Below are 25,918 nucleotides of genomic sequence, written 5' to 3'. Positions count from 1 at the left end.
ATCTGCCATTTGTTTTCCCAGTCTGGTTATGTCCTCCTGAAGTCTGTTACTATCCTCCTCATTGATTACTACATTTTCATATCATCTGCATACTTTTAAATTATGCCCTGCATACCCAAGTCAGTAATATATATCAGCAAGAGCAGTGGTCCTAATACAGACCTCTGGGGAACAATACTGTATACTTCCTTCCAGTCTAAAAAACAACTGTTCACCACTACTTTCTGTATTCTGCCCTTTTGCTAATTTTAGAAACATAGAAACATAGAAAATAGGTGCAGGAGTAGGCCATTCAGCCCTTCGAGCCTACACCGCCATTCAATGAGTTCATGGCTGAACATGCAACTTCAGTACCCCATTCCTGCTTTCTCGCCTTACCCCTTGATCCCCCTAGTAGTAAGGACTTCATCTAACTCCCTTTTGAATATATTTAGTGTTTTAGCCTCAACAACTTTCTGTGGTAGAGAATTCCACAGGTTCACCACTCTCTGGGTGAAGACGTTTCTCCTCACCTCGGTCCTAAATGGCTTACCCCTTATCCTTAGACTGTGACCCCTGGTTATGGATTTCCCCAACATTGGGAACATTCTTCCTGCATCTAACCTGTCTAAACCCGTCAGAATTTTAAACATTTCTATGAGATCCCCTCTCATTCTTCTGAACTCCAGTGAATACAAACCCAGTTGATCCAGTTTTTCTTGATATGTCAGTCCCGCCATCCCGGGAATTAGTCTGGTGAACCTTCGCTGCACTCCCTCAATAGCAGGAATGTCCTTCCTCAAGTTAGGAGACCAAAACTGAACACAATACTCCAGGTGTGGCCTCACCAAGGCCCTGTACAACTGTAGCAACACCTCCCTGCCCCTGTACTCAAATCCCCTCGCTATGAAGGCCAAAATGCCATTTGCTTTCTTAACCGCCTGCTGTACCTGCATGCTAATCTTCAATGACTGATGTACCATGACACCCAGATCTCGTTGCACCTCCCCTTTTCCTAATCTGTCACCATTCAGATAATAGTCTCTCTGTTTTTACCACCAAAGTGGATAACCTCACATTTATCCACATTATACTTCATCTGCCATGCATTTGCCCATTTACCTAACCTATCCAAGTCACTCTGCAACCTCATAGCATCCTCCTCGCAGCTCACACTGCCACCCAACTTAGTGTCATCCACAAATTTGGAGATACTACATTTAATCCCCTCGTCTAAATCATCAATGTACAATGTAAACAGCTGGGGCCCCAGCACAGAACCTTGCGGTACCCCACTAGTCACTGCCTGCCATTCTGAAAAGTACCCATTTATTTCTACTCTTTGCTTCCTGTCTGCCAACCAGTTCTCAATCCACGTCAGCACACTACCCCCAATCCCATGTGCTTTAACTTTGCACATTAATCTCTTGTGTGGGACCTTGTCGAAAGCCTTCTGAAAGTCCAAATACACCACATCAACTGGTTCTCCCTTGTCCACTCTACTGGAAACATCCTCAAAAAATTCCAGAAGATTTGTCAAGCATGATTTCCCTTTCACAAATCCATGCTGACTTGGACCTATCATGTCACCTCTTTCCAAATGCGCTGCTATCCCACAATCCCACAATCAACAGATCAGATCAAAGCTCTGCAGTCCTGCCACATCCAGTCCTGAATGGTGGTGGGTTATTAAACAACTAATGGGAGGAGGAGGCTCCATGAACAACCCCATCTTCAATGATGGTGGAGCGAGCATGCTAGTGCAAAAGATATGGCTGAAGCGTTTGCAACCATCTTCAGCCAGTAGTGCCAAGTGGATGATCCATCTCAGCCTTCTCCTGAAGTCCCCACCATCACAGAAGCCAGTCTTCAGCTAATTCGATTCACTCCACTTTATATCAAGAAATGGCTGAGCGCACTGGCTAGGGCCCCGACAACATCCTCCAGAACTAGCCGTGCCTCCAGCCAAGCTGTTGCAGTGCAGCCAAAACACTGGCATCTACCTGACAAAGTGGAAAATTGCCCAGCTACATCCTGTCCACAAAAAACAGGACAAATCCAATCAAGCCAGTTACTGCCCCATCAGTCTACTCTCAATCATCAGCAAAGTGATGGAAGGTGTCGTCGACAGAGCTTTCAAGTGACACTTTACTCACCAATAACTTGCTCACCGATGCTCAGTTTGGGTTCCACCAAGACTACTCAGCTCCAGACCTCATTATACCCTTAGTCCAAACATGGACAGAAGAGCTGAATTCCAGAGGTGAAGTGTGAGTGACTGTCCTTGACACCATTGCAGCATTTGACCAAGTGTGGCATGAAGGAGTCTGAGTAAAATTGAAGCCAATGAGAATCGGGGAAAACTCTCCACTGGCTGGCGCCATACCTAGCACTAAAGAAGATAGTTGCGGTTGTTGAAAACCTCTTATCTCAGTCCCAGGGCATCGCTGCAGGAGTTCCTCAGGACAGTATCCTAGACCCACCCATCTTCAGCTGGTTCATCAATGATCTTCCCTCCATCATAAGGTCAAATGTGGGGATGTTTCACTTTCATCTGCAACTCCTTAGATAATGAACCTGTCTGTTCCCACATGCAGCAAGACCTGGACAACATTCAGGCTTGGGCTGATAAGTGGCAGGCAAAATTTGCGGCACACAAGTGCCAGGCAATGACCATCTCCACCAAGAGAAAGTCTAACCACCTCCCATTGACATTCAATAGAATTACCATAATCGAAAGCCCTACCATCAACATCCTGGGGGGTCACCATTGAGCAGAAACTTAACTGGATTAGCCACATAAATATAGTGGCTATAAGAGCTGGTCAGAAGCTCGGTATTCTGCGGCGTGTATCTCACTTCCTGACTCCCCAAAGCCGTTCCACCATCTATAAGTCACAAATCAGGAGTGTGATGGAATACTCTCCATTTGCCTGGATGAGTGTAGCTACAACATTCAAGAAGCTCGACATCATCCAGGTCAAAGCAATCCGCTTGATTGGCAACCCATCCACCACCTTCAACATTCACTCCCTCCACCACCGGCGCACAGTGTCCTCAGCGTGTACCATCTACAAGATGCATTGCAGCAACTCGCCAACGCTTCTTCGACAGCACCTCCCAAACCAGCGGATATTAATCATCTTGAAGGACAAAGATAGCAGGCACATTGGAACACCATCACCTCCAAGTTCTCCTCCAAGTCACACACCATTCTGTGTTTCATTGTCACTGGTTCAAAATCCTGGAACTTCCGACCCAACAGCACTGTGGGACCGCCCTCACCAGATGGACTGCAGTGATTCAAGAAGGCAGCTCACCACCACCTCAAGGGCAACCAGGGATGGACAACAACTGCTGGCCTTGCCAGCGACGCACACATCCCATGAATGAATTTAAAAAATACAGGTATAATTTTGTACCTATGCTGCCATTGTGCCTTTAATCCAATGGGCTTTAATTTTGCTAACCAGTCTATTTTACTTTGTTAAACGCTTTTTGAAAGTCCAAATACATATCAACTGCACTACCTTCAGCAATCCTCGCCTTTACTCGATCAAGTCAGTCGAACATGATTTACCTTTAACAAATCCATGCTGACTTTCATTTATTAGCCCATACTTTTCCAAATGCCAATTTATTTTGTCCCAGATTACTGTTTCTAACAGTTTCCCCACCACTGACGTTAGGCTGACTGGCCTATAATTGCCGAGATTAACCCTCTCCCCTTTTTAAAAAAAAAACAGGGGTGTAACATTTGCAATTCTCCAGTCCTCTGGCACCGCCCCCATATCTAAGGTGGATTGGAAGATTGTGGCCAGTGCCTCTGCAACTTCCACCCTTGCGTCCCTCAGTAACCTACGATGCATCCCATCTGAACTGGGTGATTTTTCTGCTTTAAGGACTGCTTACATTTAAATACATTCTCTATCTATTTTTATCCTATCCAGTATCACTACTGTCTCCTCCTTTACTGCTACATTGGCAGCACCTCTTCGCTAGTGAAGACAGATTCAAAGTACTCATTTAGTACCTCAGCCATACCTTCTGCCTCCACAAGATTATCTCCTTTTTCAGCCCCACCATTCCTTTGACTACCTTTTTATTTTGTGTATTTATAAACAATTTTTAGTTCTCTTTTATGTTAGCAGCTAATCTATTCTAGTACTTCATTGGCTGTAAAGTGCTTTGGGACATCCGGTGGTCGTGAAAGGCGCTATATAAATGCAAGTCAAAGCAAGCTGGATTTTCGGCTTTGCCATTTTCGGGGCGACAATGGAGATGGGGCGGGAAAATTACCACCCGGTAATGTTTTCGCTGTGGAGCAATTTTTACCATTTGGGCCCTGGTGCAGCGCAAAGGGAGGCATTGTACGACTTTTGTGGCACACAAACAGGAACCTCGCCAACTAAAGTGTGGGGCCGGGAGTACTTAGAGGCCTTGGGAGGGGGAAAAGAAATTCACAAAAACATTCAAAAAACATTGCCAACACGCCCACAATACAAATCGCTACAAAAAAATAAAAGAACACTTGAACTTACCTTTTTGTTGCAGTTTATCTACCTCACTGCCACCGGCAGGGTTGGACCGCTGCGTTTTCTCTGGCGGTCGTGGGGCACTTTTCGGGGTGTACGTCTCGGGTGCGAGTTGAAACTTCTGCCAGTGTCGCAAGGAGAGCCATTGCACACCCGACGCAGCTCTCCCCGGCGCCGCCGCAAAACCCAACTGGAGGATCGCCACCGGACGCAAAAGACCTCACCGCCCCATTTTTTGCCGCGGAGTACCAAAACCCGGATCGCAAACGACCTGAAAATCCAGCCCAACTTTATTTCTTTACTCTCTCTTACTCTCTTTTTTAATCTCCTCTGAACTTTTTATATCCAGCTTGGGTATTATTAACCTTACAATTGTCATAATATATAATATAGATTGATCACAAGGACACTGTTTTATAGTGCCTGCACAAATCAAATTCCATTTTTATTACATGTTTCCATGAGCTTTAAGAATTGTTTTGGGGATTGTATTCCATGATTTCATCCATGTTTCCATGAAAAGTGCAAATCTGTGGTGATCCACTTTGGATGCAAGAAAGACAAATTGGAATATTTTCTTATTAGAGAGATAACTGAAGGAACAAAGGGATTTAGGTCTCCATATACAAATCACTAAAAGCTGTTGCCCAGGTACAAAAAGCAATCAAAGAGGTTAATGCAATGTTGGCCTTGATCAAAAGTGAGGAAGTGATGCATCAGTTGTACAGAGCCTTGATCAGAGGGCCAGAATGGCCTACTCCTGTCCCTATATTCTTATGTTGATCATTAACTCAACAACTGGTCTTACTATATGGCCACTGGATTCACTTGTTTATTATTAGTTAATATATGAATTATAATAACCTTGATATGAAACGTCAGAGGGGTTTACAATGCTTTCACGAGAAACAATGATGGAGTATGTGAAAGATGTACTGCCTGTCACAGAGCAAGATACTGTTTTGCTACCCTGTTGCAATAGATTTCACCTTTCCCCCTCTCCTCCTGAATTCTATGACTCTTGTTGGGGTGCAGTGCCATTAGCATGGTCAGTTCTTGATAAATGGACAGTAAGCATCAATGGGTTATTTAACCAGAGCAGGTACCACAGCGGAGTTGATGCTTCCCTCACCCAATGCCCACATGTAAAATTTTCAGCAAGGGTCAAGAGGCAGCAAAAGTACAAAAGGTGACCCCTTTCCGCTCACTAGTCTGTAGTTCCCCTTACTGCTGCCTTAGCTGAGTCAGCTAGTCAACAGAGACTATGGGATATAACTTAGGAACCTCCTCATCAGATTATTATATCGCTCATTTACCAACTGAGCCATCAAAGCAAACAGCCCCATTATTTTCCATAGCTGTACGTGCTAGAGAGTCATTACAAAACAGCCATGTTCCCATCACCAATATGGGACAAAAAACAGTTCCATCAACTGCCAATACCCAAGCACATGGTGCCAATTTATTTGTGAAACCTCTCCATAAGATGTGGGCTACTCATAATCAGTGCCAGCCACTAAATTGCCGACTCATAACAAAATTAAAAAATGACTTTTCCATTACGTAATGAGAATGAATGCTGAGAGGTCACATCAAGACAGAGGAAAAGGGCCGATGATTATTTTAACGTGCGTGTGTGTGTGTGTTGTGTGTGTGTGGTGTGTGTGTGGTGTATGTGTGTGTGTATAAATTTGTCATGTAAATCCCAAACATGTTGACAACTCAACAACCCATTGCTTACAAATGCCATTGTTAGAAATTGGCTAATTGAATTTATATCGCAGATGAACTATATCTTTTCACTGCTAATTCTAGCATTTCTTAGAATACAAAGTAAAGTAAGAAACCACATTTACAAAACTCAGCAGGATTTTTTGCTCTGTTGAGAAACAAATCAGTGACCTTTTAATTTTCCCTTTGTAATGTGGAAAAATTGAATTGCCTGTTCAGTAATTTATTTTTATTCACAGTAAACAGTTTCCCTTGGGTAATTATGCAAGGGTAAAAGTAAGCATCAGGCCTTAAGAGTATAACCTCACCCGCTCTATTCAGACTGCGAGGCACTGCTTCAAGATGTCAATCATATGTTGCAGCAGAATTCAGATACAGGCATGAGCCTCATTGTACTTTCTTTCCATTTCAGTGTGGGTGTTCTGCACCAGTGCCAATAGCCTGGGCCACAAGGAGCATCCCAGGCCCCACAATAGCTATCCATCTAGTCTGCCTGGCCCTTGAAATAGGATTACAATGGAAGTATTCTTCATTCACTGCAGCTTCTTCAATCAGAAAAAAGATATATATATTGGGGCCAATTTACACTCAGCCCGAGCGAAAACAGAGCGGTAGAGGGGTGAAATTAGCGATGGCTTGTGAGTTGGCCAATGAAATTTTCCCTCAGGTCAGGACCTGGTCGACTTAGGTGCCCGCCTGTTTATGACAGCAGTCTCGTTAAGATATGTAAATAGAGGTTCGATCATGCAGATACGACTCCTGCTACATTTTTCAAGGCAAATAATAAGACTATCATTGTGGGCAGGATCCACCCAGTAAAGGTGAGTGGATCAGGAAGCAGACAGGCAATTTGGAACGCTATTTAAAAATCTGTTGGATCATTGGATCTAGCTGGAACCATGCCTAACTTATTCCAGAGCGCTTTACGGAAAAGTTTTGTTGGCAATTTTGAAGTACCTGTATTGGGGAAGTTCTTACAACCTGAGAGTCATGCTGAAAATGGGAGTGGTATAACAATGCCACTCTGCTTGGTGGAAGGAGGAAGAGCAGCAGCAGTGGAACAGAGATGAAGAAGCTGCATTGGAGACTTTTTGGGAAAACCGCTGTGGAGAAGGGATAACAAAGGCAAGGTATCTTGTACACAGGGTCTACAGAAACTGCCATTTACCTTGCCTTCACTGAGGAACCAATGTACAAGGAGGCTGTGTTTCAGTCGTGAGGCTGTCACTGCCCTGTGTCACCTGCTGCTGCCACATGTAGAGCCTATAATCAGAGAAGGACAGGCTCTGCCTGTGGCAGCCAAGGTTATGACAGCTCTGAACTTTCACACACTGGCCATTCCAGACTGCAGCAGGTGACATGGTGAACATCCATCTAGCCGATTATGTCACAACGCCACTCTCCCACTGACAATCGCTAGAACCATAGCCATGGAACTACCCATGCCATCATCAAGCAGGTCATCAGGATTCTTAAAATAGCATTTCAGTTGCCTGGACTGGTCAGGGGAGCCGGGCAATGCAGTCCGCAGAGATGGCGGTAGCATGTTGCGTTGCCCACAATATCACCACGCAGCGTGGAGAGACACTGGATGCCTTGCATGGTTCTGAAGAGGAGGAGCTGGATGATGGAGTATCTGCAGACCAGCAAAAGCATGTGTTTCAAGAGACCATTTGATCACCCAGCAATTTGCTCCCTTTCCGAACCCCACCAAGACGACTCCTCCCCAATTGAGGGTCAATTGGGATTCCAGATGGGGCTAATTGCATTTTTGATTAGTAAATAAAAAATAATAATGGAGTCAGATGTTGAGCATGTGATCTCAATGCTAATTCTTGGACCATGTAAGCCTGTGTACTTTAAACTTTTTGTGCATTTGTTGGTAAATTGGTAAGGCGAAAAACAGTGTGTGCAATTGTTGTTTGATCATTGTGCCCTCCTTAGTTACTGATTGGCTATCTGCTAAAATTATGTGTCTAACACGGGTGAAAAAGCCGGACTTCAGTACCGTGAGATGTCAGTAACACTCTATGGAGAAACAAGCTGTCACCGTGGCCAACTCGATGAATCGGAATAACTGCTCCAGGTTAGCACAAGAAAGTAAGCCCAACCAATAACGAGCAGCTCCAACAGGACACATCATGGCGAAAGGTAAGCAGCATCCAACAGCATTCTGGATGGAGAGCAGGGGCTGGTCCGCAGCATCTTATTAAAAGGAGCAGGCTCGAGGAGCCAAATAGCCTACTCCTGCTCCTAGTTCTTATGATCTTATGTCTTGTGTGAGTCTAGATTCTCAGCAATCAATCTGGTGATGTCTATGTACCTCAACAACAACAACAACAACTTGTATTTATATCGCACTTTAACGTAGTAAAACGTCCCAAGGTGCTTCTCGAGAGGGTTGTAAGACAAAAAATTTGACACCGAGTCATATATGGAGAAATTAGGGCAGGTGACCAAAAGCTTGGTCAAAGAGGTAACCAAGCTCTTTGTTGAAGGAGGAGAGAGGTAGAGAGGTTTAGGCAGGGAGTTCCAGAACTTGGGGCCTAGGCTGCTGAAGGCACAGCCACCAATGGGTGAGCGATTATAATCAGGGATGCTCACGAGGGCAGATATCTCGGGGGGTTGTGGGGCTGGAGGAGATTACAGAGATTACTCGACAAACACATAGGAGCTGCACTCAGCTGTGCCGTGTCCGATAAATTCATGCCAGAATTCCAAATTTGGTGAAAGAGAAAGACTGCAAAGTTTCGGCCTGAATGGTGGTACTTGTTGGTTAAGTAAATATGTATGTGAAGTTCATTTACCTGTATTGTGTGCAAGGCTTTTTCTAAAATGAGTGTTTGTAACTAAATGGTGTCACAATAGCCACACCTGTGGCTAGTCAGCAATTTTTATTGAACAACATTGCTTTAAAGTGAGTCTCAGGCTCACTATTTGTAAAGTACTCGCTCATTGTAACTTGCTCCATATTGTAACAAACGCAAACATAACCCTGACATTTCGGTGTCATTTTCGGCACAACAACGGCACAAGAACAGCGTAGCACTGTGATTTTCCAGGCAAATTCGCACACGAGTAATGCCTTTTTTATACTAGAATCTTGCTATGCATAAATTTCCGAGATCATTTTCGCAACTCCAAGTTGTGTCTGCCAAAACACCACAGCTCATTTATATAGCACCACCCCCACCATCCACTCCAGGAAAAGACCAGAGAACGTGTGTCTCCTGCATTTACGCAAGTTTGAAACAGGCTTAAATTTACACCCAAAAGTTTTACGCATAGCAGGACCCAGTCACGATATTTCTGGTGTATTTTGGAATGGGGGGGATTCATTTTTTTTTTAAACTTAGGTGCATTGTATTTTCTGTATCTTTGTGTGCTTTCTTATGGCATCAGAATCTGTTAAATTAAAAGCTTCCACAACTGTATTTTCTTAAACATGCTGTGCTTAATGTAGATAAATTATAGCTTGATGGCTTCAAACTTTAATTTTCAAAATATTGGTAAGATAAATAGGGATTTAAAGAAGGAAGGCGGCTAATGTTCCGAGCTTTCCTTGGGCTCCAATTGTTTCCGCTGATTTCTGCTCGTTTTACACTGGTTTTTACGTTCCAATGCGAGATTCCTGAAACATTTCAGTGCAAGTTTCCATTAGCAAGATTGGCGTAGAAACCAGCGAATATTTTGGCATAATCTGGATTGAAGAAATTCGCAAAGACAGGATGCTCAACGGTAAAGATGAAAAAAGATACGGTTTTGGTTGCGATTGTTGACACTTCTCTAAAGGTACCGAGTCAATGTGAATGGAAGGGGAAAATAACAATTGTGTTCAAACCAGGCCTGTGCCTGCCAGTCTGGCTAACATCTAGCAGATTCTGCAGTACTAAGGATTCATGTTATAACTCTTTAAAAACCTTGATGGCTTACCTGGTTTTGGAGGGCATTTTGTACATTTATGGTACCCCCATGATATTCCTACGCTCCCACAACAATCATCCTGTTTTGTGAGACCTGGAAGTGGTTTTCCACACTAAAATACAAAGACAAGAAATGATTTGAAGATTTTTAGCCGCAAGTGACTAAGGAGAATTTTTTCCTCTTTTTCCTAATAGTCAATAGCTCTATTTTTGGTCATGTTTAATGGCCGCGCATCAGACTGGCCGATGGATAAATTGATAAAGGGGAACAAGAGAAAAATAGCCAATCACAATGTAACCATAGTTATGCTCATTTCATGTTCTCCTAGCAGCTAAATAGCTACTTCACAGTTTTAACTGATGGAAAGTTTGTTAATCCAGCTGTGAAGTGCGCAAAACGTGTGCTCAACAGCTCCCCACAAATGTAGAAAATGGTTTTTGCAGTTTGGATCCGCCATAGATAACTTCTTCGGTTCAGTGGTGTGAGTCATTCGCATAAGTGAATCCCATGCCCCTTTACACTGCTCCATATCTACTTATATTGTGATAGCTCATTCCAGGGGTTTAACAATGGTATCTTGATGTGATATGAACTAGATATCACTGTCTTTTGCTTGTGCCCTTGTGTTTCCATTTTTTTTTCAAAAGTAGACGAGAAAACAACTGGTAAGATGAGGCCAGATAAAAATTGATTAAACTGTTCTATTTCAGCACAAATAAACATATTGAGCAACCATAATGATCAGACTCACTTAATTCAATCAGTTCAACTTGTTTTCACATAATATAAAAATAATGAAAAGGCTCTGCTTCCCCACATCAGTGGGTCACCTTACTTGACTTAAAATGGCTACGAACTACCTACCTAAATTCTCTTTGAGCCTGGTGAAAGCTTGCCCTTGCAGCCTATTGTAAGACCTGACTGGCTGTCCCTTTTCTTTTATATCTGTGTTCACAACTCGAGGAGAGACATATACCAGGAAACTCCTACCAAGCACTGCGAGCCAGGGACCTCCCAACACTGAGTCAGAGGTGATTATCGATTGCCGACAAAGGCTAACGAATTGCTTATTTTGCTAGTCTTTGGGAAAAAAATTATTTTAAACCACCTTTCATAACAGTGCCATTTAAAAAAAAAACTTGTATTTATATAGCACCTTTGACATAGTAAAACGTCGCAAGGCGCCTCTCAGAAATGTTATAAGACAAAGAATTGACACCAAGCTACATAAGGAGAAATTATGGCAGGTGACCAAAAGCTTGGTCAAGGAGTGCCTTGAAAGAGGAAAAAGAGATAGAGAAGTGGAGAGGTTTTGGGAGGGAGTTCCAGAGCTTGGGGCCCAGGCAGCTGAAGGCACGACCACCGAAGGTTGAGCGATTATAATCAGGGATGCTCAAGAGGGCAGAATTTGAGGAGCGCAGATATCGTGGGGGGTTGTGAGGCTGAAGGAGGTTACAGAGATAGAGAGGGGCGAGCCATGGAGGGATTTGTAAGTAAGGATGTATGCATGCAAGTACACTTTGTTTCAAATGTAGCTTTTGTTCCTCAAGTCCTTTCTGTGGAAAAAGGGTTTCAGCTTTGTGAATCTTTTTTTTTTGCATCTTCTCCAATGCCTCTATATCCTTTTTATAATATGAAGACCAGATCTATGCACACCACTCCAAGGGCCCAAGTTTGCCCCTCCGATTAAAACGGCGTTCCTTGGAACGTCGCAGGCAGTGGGGGGGGGGGGCGGAGCCAGGTCCCGGCGCTGAAAACAGTGCCGGGACCTCTGCACATGCTAGAGTGTGCACGCATGTGCAGTAGCTCCTCGCCCCAACGATCTCTGCATGTGCTCTGCAGGCTGTGTGGGAGGGGCCCGAAGCACGCTACCCCTAGCAGTGGCCGAATGGGCTCCCTCATCAGCGGCCCGCTGCCTTATCCAGTAAAAAGAGGTCTGAGAGAACCAGAACCCCTGCAGTGAAACCCTGCAGCTGGTTAGTATGCTGATGTTTTCCACAAGGGAATCAATTTAGAAGAGTAGTAGATTGGGTTAGGTTAGGTGTCCAATGACTGAAACAAATGGGAAGCATTGAGACAAGTCATGCTGGCAATGTTCACAAGGCCACACAATGGATGGAATAAGTGCACTGCACTTGGTCTATACATTGTGCTGAGTATTTATATGCCATTGGTTAGAATAAAGTAGGAGCCAGCAAAAGAATGCTATTGAAGGTACTGAAAGGGACTGTGTCAGAGTAGTTTGGACAAGATTACTTTGTTTTTATTTGTTATTGATTGATTGATTGCTTATTACTTTGGTCTTGGTGCTTGAGCTGCAGGGTTCCTTCTATTTTTTATTTGTTAATTAATTGCTTATTACTTTTTGTGTTTTGTAAGTCTTGGTGCTAGGTACAGGTCCTCTCAGCTTCTTTGTATTTTTTATTTGTTATTGAATGCTTATTTTTGTGCTTTGTTTAGTGCTTGGTGCTTTAAATGTACTTATGCTTCTTTAATGTTGTTGTGAAGGTGTTTAGTGCTTTGCAAGGTCCTCCCACTTCCCTTCCCTCGCTATCTCTGGCTACCTGCGCTGATTTCTTAACTCACCGCAAGGTTTTTCTGTGCGGCCACAAGTGGCCACATACGCTGGCCTAAATTAGTTTGGAGTAACTTTTAGCTGTCTAAACTTGCTTAACTGGCCAAAACAGGTATAAGTGGCTGGTAACGCCCCCTTTTGAAAAAAAACTAAAACTAAAAAAAAACCTAACTCACTTACACTGGAACAAATTAAATGGGCAGAATTGCGATTTTTAAGATAGTCCAAAAAAATCTAGTTGCTCCAAAAAAAACAGAGCAACTCCTGGACAAACTTAGGCCCCAAGTGTGATCTAACCAAGATTCTATACAAGTTTAACGTAACTTCTCTGCTTCTCAATTCTATCCTTCTAGAATTGAACCCCAATGCTCGTTTTGTTTACTGGAAATGAACTCTAGTTTTGTTGACTTCTGTTCATTTTTTGTAACCTTCCTTTAATTATTAATTTTGCAGCCAACAGATTCAATTCCTGATGACGGGTCATCGACCTGAAACGTTAACTCTGTTTCTCTCTCCACAGATACTGCCTGACCCGCTGAGATTTCCAGCATTTTCTGTTTTTATTTTAGACACAATTTCCTGTCTAGAGCATTATATCCTGATTTGTCTAATATATAAATGTATAATACATTAGAGATATATATGTATATATATATATTCATTCTCGGAATGTGAGCAACACCGGTAAAGCCAGCATTTAGTGCCTATCCCTATTTGCCCTGATCTTTTTGTACAACTGAGCGGCTTGCTGGGCCATTTCAGAGGGCAGTTAAGCATCAACCACATTGTTTTGGGTCTGGAGTCACATATAAGCCAGACCAGCAGATTTCCTTCCCGAAAGGACATTAGTGAACCAGATGGTATTTTACGACAATCCGGTAGTTTCATGGAGCTCAATTTTGGCCAAGCCCGTTTTTCAACGTACTTACCTAAGTTGCGTCGCTTAAGTATGTCCGGAGATGCTCCAAAAAAAATTGTTCCAACTTTGGCCGCTGTCTGGCCTCTTCACTGCAGCCGCGCAGCTTGGCCAGTTGCCTCGGGAGGGGGTGGGGGGGTGGTTGGTGGAGCCTGCGTTCTGCGCTGAAAAATGTGCCGGGACGTCTGCACATGCGCAGTGGAGAATAGTAATGCCTGCGCATGCGTAGTAGCGCTGCGAGTTGCCAATCGGCTATTACAGATCGGGTACTGTTCTGAAAACAATAGCCAGCTCCTCCCATGAGGAAGATTACTGAGGCACACAGCTCTGAACAGAGACAGATAAAAACTTTTAATAAGGAGAGGTCAGATGAAATGAGTTTTGTCTTTATCCAGCAATTCTTCCGCTACCAAATGACATCAAGGTAAAATACATTAGACAGCGTGGTTAATAAGGAACCTTTAAGTTTTACCTGACATTTTATTACTATAAGAAATAAATTATTTTCTGGAACTAATTTTTGTTCTAAAAGTAATATGACAGGGATCTTGGGAGATTTGAAATTCAAATACAATCTCGGAGTAATTACAAGTTAGGCCCAATGGAGTGGGTTTAGGTGCTTCCTATTTTTACTTCCAATCGCTCCCGCCCCTATCCCAGGCCGAGTGGCCTCGCTGTTCGTTCTCCTGCCCCTAGCCCAGGCCGAATGGCCTCCCGGTACGATCGCTGAATTTTCCTGCCTGCCAGTGAGGTCTGTGAGTTCGCCTGCGTGTATTCTGAGAGTCCCTGGGCCGAGTGCAGAAAGGTAAATTGCAATTTGATGCTGAAGGTAGGACTTTAATTTTTTATTTCTTATTGGATGATTTTGAAAGTCTGCTCCCTAAGGCTTCTCTGCTTCCCGTCCCTATCCCAGGTCGAATGGCTTCCGGTGTACTTACCTGCGCCAATTTCTTTAAATCCCCGCAAGGATTTTCTCAAGTGGCCACATACGCTGGTCTAAGTAGAAAGAGTGTAACTATTAGCTGGCCAAAGTTGCCTAAATGGCCAGAACGTAGGTGGCTGGTAACGCCCCATTTTGAGAGAAAAAAATAACCTAAAAAAAAACGTAACTAAGTGAGTTATGCTAGTGCAAATTGATTGGGGAAACTGGGGATTTTTAAGTTAGGCCAGAAAAAGCAGCCTACTCCAAAAAAAACGGAGCAACTCCTGGCCAAAATTGAGCCCATGGTCACCATTACTGATGCTACCTTTTTTTTATTCCACGGGCTAGAAATTTGGTAGTGCCGAAATGATGAAAAAGTAGCGTCAGCCACTAATGATTCTGAGCTTACACTAAATTGCCTGTTAGCGCTCCAAGAAAGAACTGGAGCCCTAAATCAAGCACTAGTGACTTCACTAGGCGTGACCGGAGCTCTTATCAGCAAAGCGGTAATGAATTTCAGGTGCAATGCAATCGGGAATGATCATTCACACTGACTCCTTCCAGATCTTAAAGGGGAGGTTCCATCATTGTACAGATCCCCACTATCAACATTGCTGGCTGTGCAGGCGACCTGCAAGCAACTGAATCCATTAATTCTCATGGCTGATCCCAGTCCCAGAGAGAGAGAGAGAGAGAGAGAGAGAGAGAGAGCCGTTTCAGTGACCAGACATTGGTCGCGGGAGTGGAACGAAGGAGGGCAGTTCTGTTCCTGGCTACTGGAAGGAGGCCATTGCCCCAGGTCTTCAGGGCTATGTGGAGGGAAGTGGCATAGGAGATCTCACCCAATAGTGAGGTCGTGAGGAGCCTGACACAGTACCGCAAGAAATTCAATGACTTAGCTCAGCTGGTCAGGGTGAGTCGATGCTTCAACAGGTCTTACATACCAGCATCTGAACTTCAGTTTGTGTACACTGCATAAAGAACCACACCCCACCACTCACCCACCAAGCATCTCCACCTACTAAAACTCTCATCCACATCTCATGCTTTGCCTACAATTACAGCTATTCAACTACAGCATGCATAGCTCCCAAAGGGGCGTGATCACACTGCTGGGAGTGTACAACAGACCCCCAGTCCAAGGGAGATAGAATAAATTTGTAGGCAAATTTCTGAGAAGTGCAAAAACTATAGGGCAGCAATAGTAAGGGATTTCAACTACCCTAATATTAACTGGGATAAAATTAGCGTGAAAGGTATCGAGGGTGCAGAATTCCTAAAATGGAGGGGGCAGTTCTGGACTTAATTTTAGGGAATGAAACTGGGCAGGTGGAAGGGGTATCAGTGGGAGAGCATTTTGGTGGCAGTGCTTATAATTCAGTTAAATTTAGGGTTTTTATGGAAAAGGACAAAGAAAGACCAGGAATAAAAATTCTCAATTGGGGAAAAGCTAATTTTACTAAGTGGAGATGTGATTTAGACATGGTGGGCTGGAAACAGTCACTGGAAGGTAAATCAGTGTCAGAGCAGTGGGAGGCATTCAAGGAGGACATCCTGAGGATTTAGAGCAAGTATGTTCCCTTAAAGAAAAAGGGCAGGAGTAACAAATCTAGAGCCCCCTGGATGTCAAGTGACATACAGGGTAGGATAAAGAAAAAAAAGGGAGGCGTATGACAGATACCGAGAGCTCAATACTGTAGAAACCCTGGAGGAGTATAGAAAGTGCAGGACTGAAATTAAAAAGGAAATTAGGAAAGCAAAGAGAGAGCATGAACACATTTTGGCAAATAAAATCAAGGAAACCCCAAAGATGTTTTATAAATACAAGAATAGGGCCTATTAGAGACCCTAAAGGTAATGTGTGGAGGCGGAAGACGTGGGTATCGTTCTTAATGAATACTTTGTGTCTGTTTTCACAAAAAGAGAGGCGATGCAGACATTGCAATCAGGGAGGAGGAGTATAAAATATGAGACGATATAACCAGAGTAAGAGAGGAAGTATTAGGGAGTTTAGCAGCTTTGAAAGTGGATAAATTCCCAGGCCTGGATAAAATGTATCCCAGGCTGTTAAGAGAAGCAAAAGAAGAAATAGCAGAGGCTCTGACCATCATTTTCGAATCCTCTCTGGCTAAGGCATGGTGGCTGAGGACTGCTAACGTTGTACCCTTTGTTTAAAAAGGGAGAAATGGATAGACCAAGTAATTACAGGCCAGTGAGCCTAACCTCAGTAGTGGGAAAATTATTGGAAAAAATGTTGAGGGACATGATAAATCTTCATTTAGAAAGACACGGATTAATCAAGGACAGTCAGTGTGGGTTTGATAAGGGAAGGTCATGTCTGACTGACTTGATTGAATTTTTTGAGGAGTTAACAAGAAGGGTTGATGAGGGTAGTGCGTTTGATTTAGTATATATAGATTTTAGCAAGGCATTTGATAAGGTCTCTCATGGCAGACTGGTCACGAAAGTAAAAGCCCATGGGATCCAAGGCAAAATGGCAAGTTGGATCCAAAATTGGCTCAGAGGCAGGAAGGAAAGGGTAATGATTGATGGGAGTTTGTATGACTGGAAGGCTGTTTCCAGTGGGGTTCCGCAGGGCTCGGTACTGGGCCCCTTGCTTTTTGTGGTATATATCAATGATTTAGACTTCAATCATGGGGGCATGATTAAGAAGTTTGCATATGATATAAACAGTGGCTGTGTGTTGATAATGAAGAAGAAAGCTGTAGACTGCAAGAATATATCAATAAACTGGTCAGGTGGGCAGAACAGTGGCAAATGGAATTCAATCTGGGGAAGTATGAGGTAATGTATTTGGAGATAGCTAACAAGACAAGGGAATACACATTAAATGGTAGGACACTAAAAAGTGTAGAGGAACAAAGGGACATTGGAGTGCATGTCCACAGATCGCTGAAGGTAGCAGGCCAGGTAGATAAGATGGTTAAAAAGGCATACAAAATACTTGCCTTTATTAGCCGAGCATAGAATACAAGAGCAGGGAGGTTATGCTTGAACTGTATAAAACACCAGTTAGGCCACAGCTAGAGTACTGTGTACAGTTCTGGTCAGCACATTACAGGAAAGATGTGATTGCACTGGCGAGGGAGGGTACAGGAATTTACGAGGCTGTTGCCTGGACTGGAGAATTTTAGCTATGAGGAAAGACTGGATAGGCTGGTTTATTTTCTTTGGATTGGAGGAGGCTGAGGGAGACTTTATTGAAGTGTATAAAATTATGAGGGGTCTAGATAGAGTGGATAGGAAGGACCTATTTCCCCTAGAAACAAGGAGGCATATATTTAAAATAATTGGTAGAAGATTTTGAGGGGAAAATTCCTTCACCCAGAGGGTGGTGGGGGTCTGGAAAACACTGCCTGAAAGAGTGGTAGAGGTAGACACTGTCAACCTGTTTAAAAAGTACCTGGATATGACTTGAAGTGTCATAATCTACAAGGCTACGGACCAAGAACTGGAAAGTGAGATTAGGCTGGATAGCTCTTTGCCCCCCCTCGTGGACACGATGGGCTGAAATGGCCTCCTTTTGTGCTGTAAATTTCTATGATTCTATGAAACACATAACTGCACTCTCACGCTCACACATTTGTTTCTCTTGCAGGCCAAGATGGCCCACAATAGGAGGCGGGAGAAGAGGAAGAGGAGGAGCAAAGCATCGCGTCACAGAATCTCTCACCTCAGATACTGGCACTACACGATCTTTAGAGACATGTTTAGTGGAGAGGTCTGCACTGGGTGATGCACCAGGAATGAGTGGGCTGCAGCAAGACCAGGGGGAAAGGGTAGCTCGGGAGCTAGCTCCCCGGAGGGCTAGGTCACAAGCGAGTTCTGCTGCACAGTACTCAGATGCGGACCTCGATAGGGGAGGCATTCACAAGAATGGTGATGGCCATGCACTCAGATGATAGGTACAATGGCAAGGTTGCTCTAGAGCCTCTTGGCAATGGTAAGAAGTGTGGAGGAGTCCGCCTCCAACATTGCACTGAGCTCTGTGCACCATGGAGCCCATCATTTCCATTTTACAGAGGACAGTGTACTCCAACTGCACATTAAGTGATTAGTAACTTTTGAGTATCTCAGAATTGTTATGCAGGGTCTGCAAAGCGACGTGGGTGCAGTCAATGGTGTGCTACACACCAAGGGAAAGCCCGCTATCCTGGCAAAGCCACATGCACGCTTGTACTGCTTCACTCTGGTGATGGGGAAGGAAATGTAGTCCCTTCTTCTGTAGAGAGCCTCTGTGACCTCGCAGATGCAGCAATGTCTCCTGGTGTACACTGGAAGGATCCACTGGTGTAGAATTTGAGCGCCAGGGTGATCTTGACTGCCACTGAGAGAGCCGTGGTCACCCTGGTCAGAGGCTGAAGGTCTGCTTGCAGGAGGTGGCAGAGCTCTGTGACCACGTCCTTGATGAAGCGGAGCCTTCTAAGACACCGTTCCTCAGTGAAATTGATGTCGGAGAAATGCTCCCGGAATACCCTGTGAGAGCAAGGTCTCCTGTTGACAGCCCTGTTGGCCACATTTTGTAATCTTTCTTTCTGCTTCCGATGGTGATGCTGGAGGGCAAGGTTAAGGTCAAGTGCCCAGACAGCCTCCATTACCTTATGGAAATGTAGAACTTTTAAAATCGCACCACAGCTAATTCAGTTAATTAAATAAATCTGGGGGGGGAGGGGAGAAATTCATCTGCTTTGCGCCTCCCGTTAGCGCCTGCGGGGGTCGGTAACGGGGTGCGAAGGGGGTTACCAATCGGACTCGGCGAATTAACCGACACCCGCGAACTTCCCTTGTGGTTTTGAGACTGAATATTTTTTTTATGAGGCAGAAGACTCCCGAAACTGAAAAATTATTAAATCGCTGAAAATGTTTGCCTATCTCAACCTGACAAGACGGCATTCTTTGCCAACTACAAATAAACCGGAGGTTGGTGCCTTTAATACCACTCCTCCAGCGGCCATCCGACTGCATACTCCTCTTTCTGTCGCTGTTGACAGGGGGGATGAGAGTGAATTTCTGATCTAGGGCGGTAATGGGGCGCTGCGCACCAGATGACCGCACGATCAACGGGATGCCACAGACTGAGACGGTAATATTCGCAAGCGGCGGTTAATTCGCCGCGCCTGGTCAGTAACCCCTTCACACCCCGTTCCGCTCCCCGCAGGCGCTAACGGGAGGTGCAAAGCAGCCAAATTTCTCCCCCCAGATTTATTTAATTAACTGAATTAGCTGCCGTGGTGGGATTTGAACTCAATAAGCAACATACAACAGCCATAGCTGTCAGGAAAATTTAGGTTTGAACTGAGCTTTAAGGGTTTCAGATTCATGCCAGAGGCATTCTAATCACAAACTTACGTACTGCTACTGCCCTCAGAACAGACACAAGCAACATTCTGCGTTCAGCTGGTAACAAGTGGAAAGCATTTCACTCACACAGGAACTAGTTTCTTGCACATTACCACCTCCCAATTTTGCTCACAACATGCTGCTTCTCCCTCTTAGCACGCACACTACATGAAGCTGCCCCGCACACCTACACAATCCTTCACAAGGCTTCACTTGCACTTCTCACGCAGGACAAGGTGGCTCACGGGAGAAGACCAGAGGCGAGGGAGGGCCAGTCTCCATATAAGCCCTCACTCAGATGAAAGAGGAAACCTTGGAGATCATTGGCACAAGCAGCAGGAAAACATTAGGCATATCAAGATGTGAGGCCAAGTACACCAGGGTGTCTGCCTACTTACACAGAATATATAGTCGTAAGTGCTGAGAATGGCACTCTCAAAAACCCCGAACTTGTGATCAGTCAAGGTTCGCCATGACAGAGCTATTTGCCCAGCGAATACCCACGAAACCCTTATGTCTGGTAAAAGTAGACATAATGCTTTCTTTTACCAGTATAAAAGGTTAAAATAAATGTTAAGTGTAATTTAAACATTTAATTAAATATTTAATTAAATGGTATTTTAATTAATTTTGAACCCGTGATCATTTATTTTTATTTCCGTGTTGTGAAATTGTATTTATTAGGTGATTCCTATTTATGCTTTTGGGGATTCCGTACGTAAATAGAATCCCCAGAGGCATAATGGGAATCCCCCTTTGTCATTGGTTGGCCTGGCCCACCTGATCCCAGGAATGCTTGTGAACTGCCTGCGCCCCAGGGATCCGTGGGCCATTACGCAGGAGCACGCAGCAGGCCCAGGACTGCAAGAGACAAGGCAAGTACGGAGTTTTCTTGTGGTTCAGAGGCATTTGCGGGCAGCAAGCGTCCGACTGCAATCTCCAGGCCATTGAGAGCTGCCAGGAAAGCAAGCATATACTTGCATGAACCGCTGCTGGTGGTCACAGATCAGTTGGACATTAAGGGAGTAAAAACCTTTGCCGTTCATAAAGGCTCCATGGTCGTTGGCAGGAACCCCGATGCCTACATTTATGCACTCAATGGAACTGGCAATCCGTCATCTCCCTTCCCTAAAGGACACTAGTGAACCAGATAGGCTTTTACGACAATCCAGTAGTTGCATGGTCATCATTACTGATACTAGCTTTTTATTCCAGCTGCTATGATGGGATTTGAACTGATGTCGCCAGATATTTAGTCTAGGCCTCTGGATTACTAGTCCAGTAATGTAACCACTATGCTACCGTACCCCTATTTAAATTGCTGTTACAGCTTTAGGGGCAGGGCAGAACTTTGCCTCTGCAGCCAATTGAAAAAGTCAGTCGGAGGCTGGTTCTCCAGGTCACAGATCACCCTAATTTATGTGCTCCTCAGTTGAAATGTTATGTTCAGAAGTCAGGCACCGGAGTCATCAGATGTTTGGCACTGAGGAAAGAGGCTCAGTGGAAGAAGGTGGTCATGTCAGTGAGTGCCACCTTCAACAACTCAGGCCAGGCTACTCAATGCCGGAAATTCAGTAACCTCACAGGTTAGCCAAGATAAGAGGAAGCAGTCACAACTTGTACAAATGCAATGTTATAATCATGCGGGGTCTAAACAGAGTAGCTAATGAGAAACTGTTCCCATTGGCGGAAGGGTCGCGAACCAGAGGACACAGAGTCAAGTTGATTGGCAGAAGAACCAAAGGCGACATGAGGAAAAACATGTTTTTACGCAGCAAGTGGTTATGATCTGGAATGCACTGCCTGAGAGAGTGGTGGAAGCAGATTCAATCATGGCTTCCAAAAGGGAATTGGATAAGTACCTGAAGGAAAAAAAAACTGCAGGGCTACGGGGAAAGGGTGGGGGGTGTGGGCCTAGCTGAAGCGCTCTATCAGTGAGCAAACATGGGCTCAACGGACTGAATGGCCGCCTTCTGTGTTGTAACCATTCTATGATGAGCATGTTTCGCATTTCCACCTGCCGCCGCCTTCCTTTGTTGAACAACATATACTATGCCTATCCCTGAACTGTCAGAGACCATAAGACCATTCATACCCTCCCTTCCCTGCATGTGTTCCTCCACTCAAGCCTTTAGGGAAGCAGTGAAAGCAGTAAAAGACTCCCATGTACAGGTTGCACCTCTCCAGTCCGGGACTCTGATCCAGAACCACCCATGGTTCAGCATCAGTCCCATGCCTGGAGCGTGAGAGACAAGGAGACACGAACTTAAAAAAAAGAGCAGCAAACCAGCATGGAGATAGAGAGCGAGAGCGTGAGGCCAGAGTTTCGCAGCAGGAGTGTGGCGGAGGAATTCAGGAGCCCATGCGCTGTCGACAGGTAGCCTAGGCTAGGCGTGACCTCCCATGGTTCGGCACATTCTCTGTTCTTGCACCGGTCAGGTACCGATGGTGTCGGACCAGAGGGGTCCAACCTGTATTAGCATGGTCCCTGTAACTATCAGCGAATAGTGAAGGGTGAATTAGTTGACGATAATATTCATGCAGAAAACAGGGATATAAAGTGGTGGAATAAAAATCAAATGGACTAGTTATACATGGGGAATTGAGAGACTGAAATTCATTGCCAAGGTTGGCGATTGAGGCAGAAACTGTGTCAGCATTCAAGATTAGATTGAATAGGTGAATGAAGGACAAAGGGGTAAAGGGATATGGAGACAGGGAGGGTAAATGTGATTAGGACTATGTGCTCACGTGGAGGGTAATCACAGACATGGGCTAGTTGGGCCAAATGCTTTGTTTCCATCTTGTAACTTCTATGTATTTCTATGTACCTGTTATCAACCCTATTAATGAAAACTTGCTGACACGGGATGCATTGCACATCATAGCAGCAGAGGCTTTTACAATCTCACCTTTCCTCTTTAGGAAGACAATAGTGCACAACCAGAAACAAAGAACTGCAACTGCCCCCAGCCTCATGACTTACGGCAAACGAGCCAAAGGTGGGCAGCGGAGACGTTACAAGGACGCCCTCAAAGCCTCCCTGATAAAGTGCGACATCCCCACTGACACCTGGGAGTCCCTGGCTAAAGACCGCCCTAAGTGGAGGAAGTGCATCCGGGAGGGCGCTGTGCACCTCGAGTCTCAACACCGAGAGCATGCAGAAATCAAGCGCAGGCAGCGGAAAGAGCGTGCGGCAAACCTGTCCCACCCACCTCTTCCCTCAACGACTATCTGCCCCATCTGTGACAAAGTCTGTGGCTCTCGTATTGGACTGTTCAGCCACCAAAGAACTCACTTCAGGTGTGGAAGCAAGTCTTCCTCGATTCAGAGGGACTGCCTATGATGACGACTCCTTTTCAGGAAAAAGCCCTGGAACACTTGCCCAAGGAATACAATGGAAACAACTCAAGATGGAGAAAAAGGTGCCAGTTGCAGGTTTTTGAGGAAACCCCTTGTATAATGTCCCTGTATACCAGTTTTTTTTAATTTAAAAGAATTATTCGTTCATGGGATGTGGGCATCGCTAGCAAGGCCGGCATTTATTGCCTATCCCTAATTGCCCTCGAGAAGGTGGCGGTGAGCCAACTTCATGAATTGCTGCGGTCCGTGTGGTGAGGGTACTCCCACAGTGCTGTTAAGGAGCGGGTTTCAGGATTTTGACCCAGTGACGATGAAGGAACGCCGATATATTTCCAAGGCAGGATGATGTGTAACTTGAAGGGGAACTTGCAGGTGATGGTGCTCCTATGCACCTGCTGTTCTTGTCCTTCTCGGTGGTACAGGTCGCGGGTTTTGGAGATGCGGCTGAAGAAGCCAGTTCATCAGCCTGCTGTGCACTTATTTACACCATTCAGTCTTTAATTGGAAAAAACGGACAGATTTACATTCAGAGGATATGGACTGACCAAATACAGGGGAATGGTTATTAAATTTTAGTTCTAGCAAGAAATTGAGATTCTGTGTATTAAACTGAAATCTACATCATAGGAACAAGAGTCGGCCATTCAGCCCCTCAAGCCCATTATGCAATTCAATTAGATCATGGTTGATCTATAACTCAACTTCATTTATCCACCTTTGAACCATTCTCCTCGATACCCTAATCTAACAAAAATACATCAATCTCAGTCTTGAACATTTCAATTGACCCAACATCCACAGCAATTCCAGATTTCCACAAGAGTTTGTGGGGAAAAATTGCTTCTTGATTTCACTAAATGACCAAATACTAATTTTAAGATTGTGCCCCCTTGTTCTAGATTCCACCAACGGAGGCAATAATTTCTTATCTACCCTATCAAATCCTTTCATCATTTTAAACATCTCAGTTAGATCAAAGAACTGGCAGTGTGGTACTTTCCATTTTTCAGTAGAGTCGGGAAAACTTGATGTCAATTCAAGTGTTTGACAGCACAAAGAGTGAGCAGGTTCACATCCATGCATATTACATACAAGGGTGTTCTACCAAACCACCATCTCTCTTGACCCCTCCAGTGGCATTTCTCACTGCTTGTCCGACATCCAGTGCTGGATGAGCAGAAATTTACTACAACTAAATATTGGCAAGACTGAAGCTATTGTCTTCAGTCCCTGTCACAAACTCCGTTCCCTAGCCACCAACTCCATTCCTCTCCCTTCAGAGGCTGAACCAGACCATTCACAACCTTGGCATTGTATTTGACCTTGAGATGAACTTCCGACCATATTTCCTCTCCATCACCAAGACAGTCTACTTCCACCTCCGTAAACTCTGTTGCTTGTGTCCTAACTTGCACCAAGTCCCGTTCACCCATCACCTCTGTGCTCACAGACCTACATTAGCTCCTGGTCTGACAGCACCTCGGTTAAAATTTTCATCCTGGTTTTCAAATCCTCTCCATGGCCTCAGCAGCCACCCCGCCCTTCCCCCGCCCCGCCAACTCTGTAACCTCCTCTAGCCCTACAACCCGCCAAGATCTCTGCTCTCCTCCAATTCTGGCCTCTAGTGCAGCTCCCATTTTAATCACTCCACCATTGGTGACCGTGCCTTCAGCTGCCTGGGCCCTAAGCTCTGGAATTCCCACCCTAAACCTCTTCGCCTCACTACCTCTCTCGTCCTTTAAGACGCTCCTTAAAACCGACCTCTTGGTCATCTGTCCTTGTGTGGCTGGGTGCCAAATGTTGTTTGATAACGCTCCTGTGAAGCACCTTGGAAAATTTTACTACAGTAAAGGTGCTATATAAATGCAAGTGGTTGTTATTGTTGGTGGTGCAGGTTTTGGGTCATGGGCAACTCAATCTGCTTATTGGAACTGCCTTTTTGCCATGAACGCAAAAGAAAAGTATTGGAAAAAAGCCTGAACTATAATAAGCTTCGCATAAACATAAATGTCAAATCAAATTCCCCTTTCTAGTTCTCCTTGTCTGTAAACACAAGCAGATGATGTAGGGTAATACTAAAAACCTCATTAACAAAATAAAATAATTTATCGTACAAAATTCACACAATTTTTGATCCAGCATTAAGAAGAAAAACATGCTATTGGGAGTGATGAGATGCTAAACATTTAGCTCAAAGTCTATTGGAAGAAAATCACAAAGCCCTCTGAAGTGCTGGATACTCAGCGCATGGCGAGTTCCAGAACCACCGAATTCCTTGTGGTTACAGCACGGAAGACCATTCGGCCTGTTTGTTTATTAACTCCTCATCAAAATGATCACAGTGAATTTATCATTTCCAAACTAAGAACTAACTTCACAGTAGATGCACATTGTTAACAACTTGGTAATACAAGCATACAAAAAATTGTAATGAATTAGTCCGTGGAGATTATAAAATCTTCAAAGACATGTAATAAAGTAATCCTCCGTTAATAACATTTTCTGACCTATTTAGGAGTACTGTGTTATACGAGTCACACTATACAAACAACTCCCTTTTATTTATTATTACTAAGATAATTTGGATACAATCCAACAATCTCTAGTCTGTA

At 44.4% G+C, this 25,918-nt stretch overlaps 1 protein-coding gene across 2 annotated transcripts in view; it reads right to left on the bottom strand.

Annotated features, from left to right (window-relative positions):
* LOC139263461 (latent-transforming growth factor beta-binding protein 2-like) overlaps positions 1–25,918 on the bottom strand; it is an 857,891-nt gene that overhangs the window by 543,616 nt on the left and 288,357 nt on the right. For both annotated transcript variants that reach the window (XM_070879584.1, XM_070879586.1), the window contains exon 9: positions 10,179–10,281. In XM_070879584.1, coding sequence (XP_070735685.1) covers positions 10,179–10,281 — 103 coding nt within the window. The remainder of the gene's footprint in view (positions 1–10,178; positions 10,282–25,918) is intronic.

This window comes from Pristiophorus japonicus, chromosome 4 (genome assembly GCF_044704955.1).
Source record: "Pristiophorus japonicus isolate sPriJap1 chromosome 4, sPriJap1.hap1, whole genome shotgun sequence".
NCBI classification, from domain to species: domain Eukaryota; kingdom Metazoa; phylum Chordata; class Chondrichthyes; family Pristiophoridae; genus Pristiophorus; species Pristiophorus japonicus.
The sequence above is the reverse complement of the archived record's forward strand: the minus strand, read 5'-3'. Positions and strand labels throughout refer to the sequence as shown.